Source organism: Rhineura floridana, chromosome 1, assembly GCF_030035675.1.
Source record: "Rhineura floridana isolate rRhiFlo1 chromosome 1, rRhiFlo1.hap2, whole genome shotgun sequence".
In the NCBI taxonomy this organism is placed as follows: Eukaryota; Metazoa; Chordata; class Lepidosauria; order Squamata; family Rhineuridae; genus Rhineura; species Rhineura floridana.
Window position 1 is genome coordinate 45,970,147 of NC_084480.1, and position 17,190 is coordinate 45,987,336.

Below are 17,190 nucleotides of genomic sequence, written 5' to 3' on the forward strand. Positions count from 1 at the left end.
AGCAGCTCAGTTGTGGGGGCTACCTGAAGATAAATACATGCAGTATTTATCAAACCTGATTAAAGGGGAATTGGCTGAGGTATGCCAATATTTCCCCTCAGACAAGCCCGTCACCTATGCTGAATTCAAAGAAGCAGTGTTTAAAAGATTCAGACTGGGGCCTGATTATTTTAGAAAGCTTTTCAGAAATTGCCAGATACAGACAGGGAGGTCTTTTGTGGAACTGGGAGCAAAGTTGATGGATATATTTGGAAAGTGGATGAGTAGTGCCAAAGTTCAGTCAGTGGAAGAGGTGAAAAGCCTCATGATACTGGATCAATTATACCATCAGTTACCAGCAGAAATAAGGCTCCTGGTCAAAGACCGTTCCCCTACATCTGTGCAGGAGGCCGCAGAGATGGCGGATCACTTCGCCTCCAATAGAACTGGCTGGGTGGGGAAAACATCAAGAGAGTTTAAACCCAGACTATATAGTGCTGGCAGAAGGGATGTGGTACCACAGCGAGTGAGTCCTCCATTAAAATCTGAAGGGCACAGGACACCCCAGAGTGGATCTGTGTACCCTAAAAGGGAGGAGAAATTATGCTACAAATGTGGTAGACCAGGGCACCTACGTTTTCAATGTGAGGTTGCCAACCCCATTAGTAATCCTGCTCAGACAAGAACAGTGAAAACAGAGCCCAAGGCTTTAGAAACAGCGAAAGAGGTTCAGTTCTGCCAGATAAACTGGACAGAAGTAACAGACCTTGATTCAAGTCTGAGAGAGGAAGTGAGAGTACAAGGGGCAAATTATTGGGCATTGCTTGATACTGGTGCCGCTCAGACATTACTGAGGCCAGATTTAATAAAATCTGAGGTAATATTACCTCAGGAAACTGTGACTATCCAAGGAGTGAGGGGTCAACCAGAAAGTTTGCCTGTGGCCCTGGTGGAAATGACTTGGAGAGGCCGAGAGGGCCGATATAAAGTAGGCATTAATGCCCAGCAACAAGAACCAGTAATACTGGGAAGGGATGTAATGGGCGCCCAAGGAAAGATCTATGTAGTGACCAGACAGCAAATTGGCAGAGAAAAAGAAGCCATATTAAGGGGGGCTGAAACAAACAGGGTGGAATCTGTTAACCAGCCTCAGGTCACCATAGCAACCACTAGCAGGCCTGCTGAAGAAGACAAACTGTATCAAGTGGTGTCTGGGGAAGAAGCAGATCAATTCAGGGAAGAGCTGCATAACGATACCAGTTTGAATCAAATAAAGGAACAGGCTCTGGCCCAACAGATTCCTTTCACTGACAAACTGAGGAATCAAGTTGTGTGTGAGAATGGGATTTTATATAGACTGTGGATGCCTGCTGAGAGAAAGGATGAATGTGAACCAGTGAAACAAATGATGGAGGTGGTGAAAAATAATCTCAGTCAAGCACAGCAGAAGCAAAGTTACTGGTATGACAGAACAGCCAGGGAACGTGTGTATGATGTGGGAGATATGGTTATGGCGTTCATACCCAGGAAACATGACAAATTACAGGCTAACTGGGAAGGACCATATACCATCAGAGAAAGGCTTGACACAGTGACATATGTAATCACCACAGACCATTTAAACAAAAGCAAAGTGGTTCATGTAAATATGTTGAAGCCTTACCATACCAGGGATGCACAGGTGTTGCAAGTTACCTTATTCCCTAAGGGAAGTGGGTCTGAACTTCCAGATTTGGTACAGGAAAGCAAAGACAAAGGAGGGGTAGATCAAGTGGAATGGTCAGAGGAGGTAGAGGAGGAAGTAAAAGAAGAGATTCTGAGAGTTTTGAAAACCTATAGGAATCTCTTTAGCAACAAACCTGGCCGAACCAGTATTGTTATACATTCCATTGATACTGGAGATCATGCCCCAATCAGGTCTGTTCCGTACCGTGTGAATGGGAAAGTTTTGAATGGGATCAAAAAGGAGGTGGAAGATATGCTGGAATTAGGAGTGATCAGGGAATCCATCAGTCCCTGGGCCTCAAGTATTGTCCTGGTTCCGAAAAAAGATGGAACGACAAGGTTTTGCATTGATTATCGGCTGATCGATAAAATTACTGTCCCAGATGCGTATCCTATGCCTAGGGTAGACGCAATGTTAGAGTTATTGGGGGCAGCAACCATTATCTCTACACTAGATCTCTGTAAAGGATTTTGGCAAATGGAACTAGACGAGCAATCCAGAGCCAAAACTGCCTTCAGTACACCAGATGGGTTATATGAGTTTGTGACCTTACCCATGGGACTAAGGAACTCACCAAGTTCATTTCAGAGGCTAATCAATACTGTGTTGCGAGGCATGTCAGATTTTGCAGTGGCCTATATCGATGACGTGGCCATTTTTAGCAAGTCGGTGCCTGAGCATGTCCAACACCTGACAACAGTATTGGAGGCCTTAAGAAAAGCAGGCCTCACAATAAAAGCTAAGAAATGCCAGTTTGGACTAAAGGAAGTAATCTATTTAGGACATAAGGTGGGGAGTGGGAAAATCACCCCCTTATGGAGCAAGGTGGAGGCAATACAAGCGTGGCCGATCCCCTTAACCAAAAAACAAGTAAGGGCATTTCTGGGTGTGGCTGGTTTTTATAGGAAGTTTGTGAGAAATTTTGGGGAAATAGCAACCCCCTTGCATGAATTGACCAAGAAGAAGTGTTCTGAGCATGTGGTATGGACGGATGAATGTCAGAAGGCTTTTGATCTGCTGAAGCAAGCCTTGTGCCAAGGACCCATATTAATAGCACCAGACTATGAGAAACCATTCATCGTGGCTACAGATGCGTCAGACCTTGCGCTGGGAGTCGCTGCAGGAGAGAGAAGGCACCAGACATCCAGTGGCGTATCTGAGTCGCAAGCTGACGCCGAGGGAGAAAAACTATTCGTCGGTCCAGAAGGAGTGCCTAGCGGTCGTGTGGGGACTGAACAAGTTGCGCCCATACGTGTGGGGACGAAGATTCACAGTGACTACGGATCATCGGGCCTTGTTATGGTTGCAGACTATGAAAAACCATAACACTATGCTGCAGAGGTGGTCCTGGGCCCTACAGGACTATCAAGTGGACTTCCAGTTCATCAAAGGCAAGGACAATGTACTGGCCGATGGACTTTCCAGGCAAGTGACTGGGACTGCAGTGACGTGACCAGACAGAGGAACAAAGAAAGACATTTTCCCCATAGAGACTTTTATTTGTTAACGTGACGTATAAATCCTGGAACAGGAATAATACTCTGCAGTTGTTTAAGGGGGGGGAAATGTGATGTTCCTATATATTAGTGTATATATGGTAAGTGCTGGTTGTTTAGAGTATACATGGTAAGTAGTGAAAGAGGAGGGGGAGTGAATGGGCAATAGAATGCTTGATGATTGGCTGAATGTTTAAAATGGCTGACAGTATAAATGAAAGGATGACAGGTAAATCTGGGTGAATGTGAGGTGGTGAATTGTGGAATCTGGAGGGAGAAGAGAAAGAGTGGATTGCTTGGTGGGGTTTAGAGAGTTGTTTACCAGGAGGGAGGTGGAGTTCGGATTAGTATTGAGTAAAACCATATGCTTATGTGCCTTAAGAAGAAATCTTGTTAGCTTTGTTATCTGTAATAAATACTTAATTTGGTTTACCAAAGGCCTGATCCTTGGCTGGGGTTTCACAGACCAGAAGGGAGGGTAAGGTAATGACCAAGGCTGAAGGGGAACTGTAACAAATGGTGGCAGCGGTGAAGAGAATAACAATACCAGTATTCAGAGTCTCTGGGAATACTAGTATTGGGACATTACTGGTGGTTGCCTAGCAGGGGGATCTGTTGAGATCTGTGCTAGAGCGGGGAGAGAAATCATAAGAGAGAGCGGTCCGGACTGGTGGAGTCCCTGGTGGTGCCTAGAGACAGGCAGTAACCACGAGCAGGTAGGAACCTGACAGGGAGAGCCAGGGAAGGACGCCTCACAGACTGCCATCATGACCCTCCCAGTTGGAGGATGCCTAGATATGTTTTGGGTTTTTTCATATATTCCTGTTACGCTATTATATTTAGATTTACTAGTGAAGTCAAGACTGGTATTAATGTTATCTCGCTACGTTAGAGTCATATTGTTATGATTATTGCTATGTGTTATGTCTTTGCTGGTAGGCCCGTGGGCCTTTTCTCCTACATTTTTAGATATCTCTCCTTGGACTCGCTGCGAATGAACTGGAGAGTGGGAGGGGCCTGATGCCCCTAGTCTTGACTTCAAAAACATTCTTGCCTCCGGACGATAGGTGGAGCTATAACCCGCTTGATGGCAGTCCTCCTATGAAAATCACCCTTCAGGTGAGACCAATGGTCCATTTTTCTTCCTATAGGTTCATAGGTTGTGGTTGGTGTAGAATGCACTGGTTTGCACCCTGGTAGAAATGGACCTTTGAGAATAAATTATTAGCATTCCAGGGCTATTTTCCTGTAGTCCTTGGACATAATTTACAATCCTGGGTTTCATTATAGCTGCCTAGATGACCTGGATCCTATACACAATAGAGAGTGCCTTCTGTGTGGCAGTTAAGCTCAGTTGAGTACACACATCTGTTCATCATATTAATGTGGCAAGATAATTCATAAAGGTGATCTTGTTTCTGCCTCCCAAATATGAAAACCTTTCCACTAGAAGTAAACAAAATCACACAAAATCCACAAATTGCATGAAAATAAAGTGTTTTTGTTCCTTCTTAAAAATACTATTTTCTGAGGTTTTTGCCCCATGGGATAGTTCAGGTATTAATGTAAGTTAAGAGCATAAGAACAGCCTGCTGATTCAGGCCAGTGGATCATCTAGTCCAGCATCCTGTTCTCAGAGTGGCCAGCCAGTGCCCATGGGAAGCCCACAAGCAGGACCTAAGCACAAGAACACTCTTTCCTCTTGCAGTTTCTCTCCTGCAGAATTTGGAAGCATACTGCCTCTGACCATAGAGGTAGAGCATAGCCATCATAGCAGGTAGTCACCGATAGACTTTATCATCCATGAATTTATCTAATCCACTGTTAAAGCCATCCAGGTTGGTGGCTTACATCACTACCTGTTGTGGGAATGAATTCCATAGTTTAACTGTGCCCTGTGTGAAGAAGTACTTTCTTTTACCTGTTTTGAATCTTCCAGCATTCAGCTTCATTGAATATCCACGAACTCTAGCATTATGCAAGAGGGAGAAAAACTTTTCTCTATCCACTTTCTCTGTGCCATGCATCATTTTATACACTTCTATTATGCCATCTCTTGCTTGTCTTTTCTCTAAACTAAAAAGCCCCAAATGCTGCAGCCTTTCCTTATAGGAGAGTTGCTCCATCCCCTTGATCATTGTTGCCCTTTTCTGGACCTTCTCCAGCTCTACAGAGAGCCAGTGGTTAAGGTGTTGGACTGCAACCTGGGAGACCAGGGTTCGAATCCCCACACAGCCATGAAGCTCACTGGATGACCTTGGGCCAGTCACTGCCTCTCAGCCTCAGAGGATGGCAATGGTAAACCCCCTCTGAATACCGCTTACCATGAAAACCATATTCATAGGGTCGCCATAAGTCAGGATTGACTTGAAGGCAGTCCATTTCCATTTTCCAGCTCTACAATATCCTTTTTGAGCCAAGGCAACCAGAACTGTTAAAAGTATTCCAAATGCGGTTGCACCATATATTTGTATAATGATATGTTATCGGCACTTTTATTTTCAGTTGCTTTCCTAACGATCCCTAGAATGGAATTTGCATTTTTCACAGGTGCCACACACTGGTTCGACATCTTCATTTAGCTATCCCCAAGATCTACATTCCTGGTCAGTCACTGACAGTTCCAATCCCATAAATGTATATTTGAAATTAAGATATATTTTTTTGCCCCTATATGTGCAAATTTACACTCGTTTACATTGAATTGCATTAGTGATTTTACTGCGGATTCACTCAGTTTGGAGAGGGTCTTCTGGAGCTCTTTGCAATTTCTTTTTCTTTTGATAACCTTGAATAATTTAGTATCATCAACAAATGTGGTCACCTCACTGCTCACCCTTAACTCTAGATCATTTATGAAAAGCACAGGTCCCAATACCCAATCCTTGGGGGACTCCATTCTCTGCATCCCTCCATGGGGAGAACTGTCCATTTATTCCTACTGTAGGCTTCCTGTTACTTAACCAGTTCCTGGTCCACTAGAACCTCTCCTCTTATTCCATGCAACGGGGTTGCTTTAATAGTGAGAAGTGAGGTAGCAAAAGCAATTAGGAGTTATAACACAAGGTCTGAGTGAGTTATATCAATGAGATTAAACGGGAAACCTATTAACACAACCATCATCCAAGTCTATGCTCCAACAGCAAACACAGAAGAAGAGAAATTGGAAAGATTTTATGCAGAAGTACAAGAGGAAATTGATCACAAAACAAAACAAGATGTGCTGATAATCAGGGGGGACTGGAATACAAAAGTAGGGAACAGAGAAGATCCAGGAATTGTGGGGAAATGGGGCTTAGGAGATAGAATGAAGCAGGAGAGAACTTTACTGAGTTCTGTGAAGCCAATAATTTGTTTCTTGCAAACACATATTTTGAGCAACCGAAAAGACAGCTATACACATGGACATCACCAAATGGTCAATATAGGAATCAAATTGATTATATAATTGGTAGCAGAAGATGGAGAAATCCCATAGTTCTGTGAAAACGACCAGGAGCACACTGCGGTACTGATCATGAACTGGTAATAACGAAAACAAAATAAAGCTAAAGAAGAATGCCAAAATACAATTTAAATAACATCCCAGAAGAATATAGAGATCAAATAAGGAACAGATTAGAGGCTTTAAACTTAGTTGACAGAGAACCAAAAGAACTATGGAGTGAAGTCAGAGACGTGATCAGGGAAGAGTGCAAAAAGACAATACCTCCCGTTAAAAAGAGAGAAAGACCTCAATGGATGACTGATGAAACTCTTAAAATGGTTAAAGAGAGAAAGAAAGCAAAAGGAGAAAGAAACATGGTTAGAACCCTAAATGCAACAATACAGTGACTAGTACGTAAGAACAAGAACTATTATAATAGTTATTGTATAGAAATAGAAGAGGACAACAAAAAGGGTAGAACAAGAGTCCTATTCCAAAGTTTAAAGAAATTAAAGGGAAATTTAAACCAATAGTAGGGATGCTGAATAATCAACACACTGATGCTGAACACACTGACTAACCAAGATGAAATAAAAGGAAGATGGAAGCAATACACTGAAGAACTCTATAAAAAAGATGCAAAGATGACAGATTCATTCATCGTATGATGAAGAACCAGACATTTTAGAATGTGAGGTGAAAGCTGCTCTTAAAATACTTGGAAGAAACAAATCACCAGGAACAGATGGCATACCAATAGAGTTGCTACAAGCTACTGAGACTGAATCTGTCCAAATTTTGACAAAAATTTGTCAACAAATATAGAAAACTAAACAATGGCCCACAGACTGGAAGCGTTCAATATAAACCCAATTCCAAAGAAAGGAGATCCCAGGGAATGCAATAATTATTGAACTATTGCCTTAATATCCCATGCAAGTAAAGTAATGCTCAAGATTCTACAGCAAAGGCTCTTACCATATATGGAGCAAGAAGTCTAAGCTGGATTTAGAAAGGGAAGAGGCACCAGAGATCATATCGGAAACATATGAAGGAAATCACCCTGTGCTTTATAGATTACAGCAAAGCCTCTGATTGTGTAGATCATGAAAAACTATGGAATGCTTTTAAAAAGAAATGGGGTACCACAGCATCTGATTGTCCTGATGCTCAACCTATACTCTGGACAAGAGGCTACTGTAAGGACAGAATATGGAGAAACAGATTGGTTCCCAATTGGAAAGGGTATGAGACAGGGATGTATTTTATCACCCTATTTATTTAATCTATATGCAGAACATATCATACAGAAAGCAGGATTGGACCAAGATGAAGGAGGTGTGAAAATTGGAGAGAGAAATATCAATTTAAGATATGCAGACGATACCATACTACTAGCAGAAACCAGTAATGATTTGAAACGAATGCTGATGACAGTTAAAGAGGAAAGCAGAAAAGCAGCTGAATGTGAAGAAGACTAAAGTAATGACAACAGAAGATTTATGTAACTTTAAAGTTGACAATGAGGACATTGAACTTGTCAAGGATTATCAATACCTGGGCACAGTCATTAACCAAAATGGAGACAATAGTCAAGAAATAAGAAGGCTAGGACTGAGGAGGGCACCTATGAGAGAACTAGAAAAGGTTCTCAAATGCAAAGATGTATCGCTGAACACTAAAGTCAAGATCATTCAGATCATGGTATTTCCGATCTGTATGTATGGATGTGAAAGCTGGACAGTGAAAAAAGAGAAAAATCAGCTCATTTGAAATGTGGTGTTGGAGGAGAACTTTGAGCATGGTCTGCGAAAAAGACAAATAATTGGGTGTTAGAACAAATTAAACCAGAACTATCACTAGAAGCTAAAATGATGAAACTGAGGTTATCATACTTTGGACACATCATGAGAAGACATGATTCACTAGAAAAGACAATAATGAAAAACAGAAGGGAATAGAAAAAGAGGAAGGCCAAACAAGAGATGGACTGATTCCATAAAGGAAGCCACAGACTTGAACTTACAAGTTCTGAACAGGGTGTTGTTGTTGTTATGTGCCTCCAAGTCGACTACAACTTATGGCGACCCTATGAATCAGCGACCTCCAAGACAAATACTCTTGGAGGTCACTGGTTCATAGTGTCGCCATAAGTCGTAATCGACTTGAAGGCACATAAGAACAACAAAGCTTACTTAGGAGCCTGTGGTGAGGTACCTTGTTGAAAGCTTTCTGAAAGTCCAAGTATACTACGTCATCTGGATCATCTCTATCTCTTTGCTTGTTGACACTCTCAGAGAATTCCAATAGGTGAATGGGACAGGACTTCCCATTGCAGAAGTCATGCTGATTCTGCTCCAGCAAGGCTTGTTCTTCTATATGCTAGGCCATTTTGTCTTTAACAATACTTTCCACCAGTTTTCTTGGGATAGACGTTAAGCTAATTGGCCTGTTATTTCCGTGACTCCTCTGATCCCCTTTTAAAACTTGGTGTTACATTGACCACTTTCCAGTCCTTGGGTATGGAGGTGGATTTGAGGGACAAGTTACATATTTTTATTGGAGGATCAGCAGTATCATATTTGAGTTCTTTGAGAACTCTTGGGTGATTACCATCCAGACCTGGCAATTTGACAGTTTTTATTTTGTCTGTTAGGATCCAGTGAACCAAAATAGTGGATGAGTTACTGGTCCCTTATGTCACAGTATTGCATCGTGCATAAGAATACATTGCTGTTCCAGAACAACAAAGATTCAAATACTACATGTACTTCAGTATCTCCAAATAGTGCTGCCCTTGGGGCAGGGGAGAGATGAGATGTGGAAGACTGGAAAGGGTGCCTTTTTTTAGTTAGTTATTTCTTGATATATAGACAATTTAAAGTCAAGGGACCAATCCAGTTATATCCTACTGCATCTACAGCTCCTGAGTAAGGGGATTCTGCATTTTAAACTTCTATGTGTTTGAAAATGCAGGTTACAATTTTGCATGTGATTCAATGGATTAGGATGTCAATAAAAGAGATTGTGTGTGAACAACTTCTAGTATTGTCTCTTTCTGTATCATAATTAGGTCAACTATTTTGCATCGTCAGTATGTTCTGAAGTTCTGTGTATTAACTTTCTCTTGCTTTCATCCAATGGTTTTTCTGATAGATTAAACACAGTTCATTTGTAATCAAACAAATAGTTTAGTAGATGAAGAATATAGTAGATGTCATATTAAAATTAATCCATAGAAAATGCAGACATCTTCCTTTTGAGATTTTAAGAAAAGTGAGGTAGAAGGAAGAGCCATAAAATGGATGCTTGTATGCTTGGAAGACATTTTACTGGGAACTTAATTTTGAAGGTGAATTCACATCTATCCATCCCACAAAAATCCATAGGTCTGTTTTGTGAACAAGGCTACAAAAAGTACTAGCCTGCTTCCCCCTCAAAAAAATTCTGGCCAGCTATGGGTGGCACAGGAGTGATAGAGAATGCTTTCATGCAGTAACGTGCTGCTTCTCTATGCTGGATGCAGATAAGGGACCCATCCCTCCTCAGCCAGCCTGCTCACTCACCATCATTTGATTCCTTGTAGGCTGCAGTTACCAGTTTAGTGCTTAAATACAAGATGTCCATAGAATTTGTATTTGTGGTGATTCAAACCATGCATACAGATACATAAATATTTTATTTTGGATAATTTGCTCACCAATAACACAAGAAGAAGGAACGACTATGTGGACTATGTCTTTTGATGAGCCTGACTGTTCAACCTAGGTGGATTCTGATTACACCGAAAAGTACTATAATCTCTGCTGTCTAACATTTCAATCCATTTAACAAATTCAGGAATGATCATTAAATGGTTTGAAAGCATGATATATTGAGTACCAAAATTGCCCTCCAAAGCTGAGTTTGCAAAAACGTGAAATTCAACAAAGGTTAATACAAAGTGGAAAGAAAAAACAAATGTACAAGAAAGAAAAAGAAATGTACACAATTGGGGATTTAAAACCTGAGAAGGATTTAGAGGGTGTAGTGGATAATAAAAGTGAGCATCCCAAGAGTGTGGCAATGTAGTATCAAAGAAAACAGAAGAATATTCACTCTCTCTGAAATACCACATCCATGGTGTGACAACTTTGTCTCACAGCACAGACTATCCTAGTTGCTGGCCCAGTGATAGCAGTTTAATCACCATCTTGTTCTCCTAATTGGAGGGGACCCTGTGACCTTCCTAGTATTGTTAGGAATGAAGGGAGTTGTAATCCAACCATTGGCTATGTTAATTGGACTGATGGGAGATGGAGTCCAAAACATCTGGATGGCCAGAAGTTCTCAACTCTGCACTTTCTGGAACAATGTTCAGTTGGTAGAACTGTAGTATTGCTGTCCTTTGTTGCTATAACCTCCATGGGTGAGCCTTATGACAGCATTCTGAGAAGTATCATGAGAATGATAAATGAGAGATTGCTATTTATTACTGTTGGTTCTACTCTTTTAACTTATTTTGTTTGTATCTGCAGCAGGGTTCAGAACAGGGGCAGGATTGATAAAGGGGTATCATGAATGAGATACTGATTTAGGAGAGGCTTGCTAAAGGAAGTAGATGTTAGAGTAAATAAAAGAGGAAAAGGTTATAGCATTATAAAAGAAGCATGTTAAAAATTCCCAATATTTGGAATCATGTTAGTAAGAAGAGTTTTCATAGCACCTACTGAGAACCCCATGAGAAGTGTTATATTTATGGGTGGCCAGTGACGATATGTTTGGATACCAGAGTACATAGTACTCACGTTGTATCAATTATGAATAGTGTTTGTAAATTATTTTTTCTCAAAGTATATGCAGGTGCACATACTCCATGTTACGTGGCTTTACAAGTGATTGGCAAACTAAATCTAAATGTGTGTGCCATTCATAATTGACGTAGTCCTGAAAGTTAATAATCTCTTTGGGCACAGTTATTTATGCATTTTACCCTGTTCTTTTGGCGAAAAGGCTCCCATAACAGCTTATAAATATCAGTAGTTAGGCAATCCTTGTCTTTATGGTTACAGATATGACACACAAATGGGGGTGGGAAAGGAGGAGGAAAACTCACGTTCAGGCACCAGTTATTAACGTCACTGTCCTTATAACAAGTTGGAATAAAATCAGTTTAGGTTTTCTGATATTACTGCCATTAGGTGATGGGATAGACCTAATGGCATCTGGTTGCCCTCTAGAACAGAGTTAAGCTTGATTTACCACTGACTTAAAATTAACACTTCTCCATTATCAGGCTCGTGTGAAGCATTGCCTGAAACACCCACTGCCACGAACCAAATGAGATATCTACGAAACTGTCATGTCAAGCCAGAAGCTTCTGGCTCATCATTTAATAATAGTTCCTTTTAACATGAATATTATAGGCATAATGAAACATGACACTGGGGCATATCTCCTTCTAATAAAGGTAGAAAAGACTCTTCCCCAACTAAATGAGCAGTCTCTCTTGTTTCCCTGTCTACCAAACTCTCACCCATTTATTGTCTCATCCAACTGTTCAGAATAACTTAATCCCTAGCTAATTAGACCATCACTGATTGGCTAGGGCAGGAATGGGCAGAAGGTAGTTGGGGGGCCTCCTGATAGAATCATCTATTGATAGGCCGGCAAGGGCTTCCAATTCCCAGGTGTAACAACAAAAAGGCTTCTGCCCCCAAGCCCCAAATTAAACTGTTAAAAACCTTGATCTATAGTAATTCTTTTGTAGATTTGTACTTGTATATGCAGGTCATCCCAGTGCAGTAGGTAATTGGCTTTGTGCCTTGAGTCACCATGTTGCACCTGGCTCTGCCCCCATGCTGGCCCCATTGTTTTGCATATGGGTCCCAGTTTGTGGATCTCAGCAGCTAGCTCTTACTCATTTGTTAGATTCCTGTTGGTTTGAATATGCGGAGGTTTTCTTTCCAAGTACCTTATCTAACTTGCATACCATTGGAGAAACATTTCATAGGTGCATAAATTATTATGTGTTTACTCATTTTTTAAATTTTATTTTAAGGTTCCTGTGGGAAGGGCCAGCATTCTTTGGCTTACTGGAGAATACTGTGAACAAGTTCCAAAAATAGCCCCTGATGTTCTAAGAAAATTAGCCAAGAGCTTCACTGATGAAGATGACCTTGTAAAGCTGCAAATTTTAAATCTTGGAGCTAAATTATATTTAACCAACTCAAAACAGGTAAGGTTGAAGAAAACTAAACCAACAATTTCTTTAGATCTGTTGACTAATATTAATTGAACAGGCAATGAGCTTTGGCGTTATTCATACCCTTTTAATAACCTTCTCTTCCCTTGCCTTGGTTCAGAAATTCATCAGAATTCCCAACATTGGTCATATAATAAAACTATCAAAGAGGAAGAGGTTAATCCCAGGACTTGACAAAAGACCCAAACAAATTAAAGAATTGCAGTCCTGGAAACATGTACACTAAATATGCACAAACATGTTAACAGCTAAGTGAATAGGTACAACTTAATCCATACAAATACAGTGTAGTGCAACTTGTACATAAATGCAGAATCCATAGATACTGAATTTCATCCAGATTGAATAAAAGGGTGTTAATGCAAAAGGCCGGCATTAATGGGGGTTGGACTTGATGGCCTTATAGGCCCCTTCCAACTCTACTATTCTATGATTCTATAAGGCCTTCCCATCCCCTCCTCCCTTGTGGTGCAGGCAGTGGTGGGATGGGGGAAGAATTGCCAAAAATCAGGTGCAATTTTGGATTCTGTTCTTTCAGTACAATCTAATCAAACAACACCCCAAAACATTTTAAAATTCTATGCCTCTGCCATTCAACTACTATCAATCTTCAATTGAAATCAGATTTGAGAATTAATACGAGACGAATCCTGCTGGATCAGACCAAAGACCCATCTTGTCCAGCATCCTATTCTTACAGTGGCCAACTAGATGTCTATGGGAAGCCCGCAAGCAGGACCTCAGCACAACAACACTCTCTTCACTTGCGATCCCCAGCAATTGGTATTCATTCTGCCTCTGGCACTGGAGGTAGCATACAACTATCATGGATAGTAGCTATGAAGTCCCAATGGCATTAGGCAAGTTCAGAATCTCAGCATACTGTTATATATAAACAGGAGATTGCAGTTTACAACAAGAGATAGCTGCTAAACAAAAAAGACAATTCTCTGGACCTGGAAGACAATTTTAGACCAGTGCCAAATGTTCCTTTTCTGGGAAAGGTTCTTGAGACAGTGGTTGCCAACCAGATCCACGTACTCTTGGAGAGAGACTTTCTAAATCCATTTCAATCAAGATTCAGGCCTAGTTTTGGTATGGAAACTGCCTTTGTTGTCCTGTACGATGACCTGTTTTGGGAGGAGAAATTGGGGGTGTGACTTTGTTGATGCTCTTTAATCTTTCAGCAGCTTTCAATACCATTGATCATGCTATCCTTCTGGGATGGGTATATGACTTGGGCATTTGGGGCAACACATTGCAGTCCTTCCACTCCTACTTGGATGGCCAACTCCTGAAGGACTTGGAGAGCATTGCTTGGCTCTGTGGGTTCTCCTATATGGGGTCCCACAGGAGTTGGTTCTGTCCCCCATGTTCTGTAATAGCTACATGAAACCGCTGAATGGGGTCATATGAAGCTTTGGAGCACATTGTCATCAGTTGACATATTTTTGACACCAGAAAAAGATTTATCTTTTTTCCACACTTTTGATAGACTTAGCATAATACTATTTGTTAGTGCGCTGCCAAACCTTCCTGTTATGGGGGTTGTTCTTGTTTTTTGTTCTTATAGTATAATACATTTATTTGTGTTTTTAACTGTGTTGTAAGTTGCTTGGAGACCTTCAGTTAAGCCACTAACAGACCAAATTAATAATAATAATAATAATAATAATAATAATAAAGCACTACTACTACTAACACTAATAAAATAATAACACTAATAAATAATAATTATTGTTAATAGTAACAACAATAATAACAACTTAACTTTTTCCCCAGGCTTCTGATGGGGCTGAGTTGATTGTTAGTGTGCTGCCCAAGCTTCCTATAGCTGCTGTAGGTGGAGGGAGGGTATGTTATGTGAAAATATTAAAAGTGTTATATGAATTTTCTGCTCCCCGCCCGAGGTATAATGTGTGTTTTAAAATGTACCATTGGTCTCACCTGAAAGGTGATTTTCATAGGAGTGGGCCATCACTGCGGGTTATAGTTCCACCTATCGTGCGAAGGCAAGAATGTTTTTGAAGTCAAGACTAGGGGCGTCAGGCCCCTCCCACTCTCCAGTTCATTCGTGGCGAGTCTGAAAAGAAATATCTAAAAATACAAGAACAAGGCCAACAGGCCCGCCAGGAAAATAACACAATAGTCACATGCATAATAACATGATTCTAACATAACAATATAACAGAACTAAACTCTTGACTTCAGTCTTACCTTTAAATATAATAGCGTAACAATAATATGTAACCGATTAAAAAATATGTAACCCATTAGAAAATATCTAGTCATCCTCCAACTGGGAGGGCCGTGATGGCCCACTCGTATGAAAATCACCTTTCAGGTGAGACCAATGGTACATTTTCCATAGGAGGTGGGCCATCACTGCGGGATGTACCAAAGCAGCCCATACAGGGAGGGACCACCCACGTGTTAATCCTCATTAAGAACCTGTTGCAACACTCGTCTGCCGAAAGATGCGTCAGCAGAGGCATAACGATCAATTTTATAATGCCTTATAAACGAGTGTGGGGTAGACCAGACTGCAGCCCTGCAAATATCGGCAACAGGAGCATTAGTGGCAAAAGCAGCCGAAGTGGCAGCTGACCTGGTAGAATGAGCCGTTATACTAGCTGGAACTGACAGCTTCAGGGACTCATACTAAAGTAATGCATGCCCTTAACCAACGGGATAAGGTAGAATTGGATACTTTATGCCCCATAGACCTTGGATGAAAGGATACAAACAGAGACTCTGTTCTTCGAATCTCTTGGGTCCTAGACAGGTAGGTCTTGAGAGCCCTCCGGACATCTAACGAATGCCAAGCCTTCTCGAGAGGATGGATAGGATTCGGGCAAAAGGAAGGCAAAACAATGTCCTGGTTGCAATGAAAACCTGAATCGACCTTGGGACGGAAGGAAGGATCAGTCTTCAGCACAACAGAGTCCTTATGGAAGACGCAGAGGTGTCGAGCAGAAGACAATGCGCCCAACTCCGAAACGCGTCTGGCAGATGTGATTGCGATCAGAAACAAGACCTTGAAGGACAGTATACGTAGGGGCACAGTCCTGATGGGTTCAAACGGAGGGCGTTGCAAAGCCTGCAGAACTTTCGGCAAACTCCATGAGGGGAACCGATGGACAACAGCCGGAGAGCGTAGGGCGACTCCCCTCAAAAAACGTTTGATGAACGGATGTGAGGAAATATGATCTCCAGGAGAGGACACTGAGAGAATGGACGACAGAGTGGACGCATGTCGACGTAGAGTGTTGGGTCGAAGTCCCATCATAAAGCCGCTATGGAGAAATTGCAGCACCTGATGCACAGTGGCCTGGGATGGATCATGGTGGTGTGACTGACACCACTTGGAGAAAGCCACCCAGGTATGTTGATAAATACGAGTGGTAGATGGTCTTCTCGAGGCCAAAATAATATCAATCACAGCGTCAGACAGTCCAGCTGACCTCAAATGTCCCCGTTCAAACGCCATGCTGTTAGATTGAGCCAATTAGGGTCCTGGTGCAGTACTGGACCCTGGGATAGGAGGTCTGGCCTGACTGGAAGTGTCCAAGGATCCACCATTGACATTGCCAGAAGATCTGAGAACCATGGTCGGCGTGGCCAAAATGGTGCTATCAGAACCAGCTGTGCCCTCTCGGTTCGCGCCTTCCTCAAGGTTTTGGCTAGCAATGGTATGGGGGGAAAGGCATACAAGAGACCGTCTGGCCAAGGTGTCGTCAGAGCATCCACTGCTTCCGCTGTTGAGTCCAGGTATCGGGCAAAGTACCTGGGAAGCTGGCAATTGCGACTGGAAGCAAACAGGTCGACTGAGAAGGCGCCGAAGCGACACTGGAGACGATGGAAAATGACTGGATGAAGTTTCCATTCTCCCGGAAAGACCTGTTGTCTGCTGAGCCAGTCTGCTGTCACATTCCAAATCCCTCTGAGATATTCTGCTTTCAGGGACTGTAGATGTTGTTCTGCCCAGACAAAGATGAGGGAGGCTAAGTCCTGCAGAGGACGAGACCTGGTGCCCCCCTGTCTGTTCAAATGTGATTTGACACACGTGTTGTCTGTTCGAATGAGCACATGGTCCAAGGGGAACAGAGACTGAAAATGACATAGAGCTAAGTGGACAGCCTTTAGCTCCAGCCAGTTGATGCTTTGAGTTTGCTCTGCGGTGGACCAAACCCCTTGAACGTACTGGGAGTTGCAGTGGGCTCCCCAACCGATGAGTCTGGCATCTGTGGTTACAACGGTTCTGCGGGTTCTCTGAACGACGTGCCCCTGGAGAGGTGTTGAACCTTGGTCCACCAGC

General features: G+C 42.0%; 1 protein-coding gene across 4 annotated transcripts in view; it reads left to right on the forward strand.

The window, feature by feature from the left end:
* AP3B1 (adaptor related protein complex 3 subunit beta 1) overlaps positions 1-17,190 on the forward strand; it is a 295,297-nt gene that overhangs the window by 119,124 nt on the left and 158,983 nt on the right. For all 4 annotated transcript variants that reach the window (XM_061620123.1, XM_061620131.1, XM_061620141.1 and 1 more), the window contains exon 15: positions 12,669-12,845. In XM_061620123.1, the coding sequence (XP_061476107.1) occupies positions 12,669-12,845 (177 nt within the window). The remainder of the gene's footprint in view (positions 1-12,668; positions 12,846-17,190) is intronic.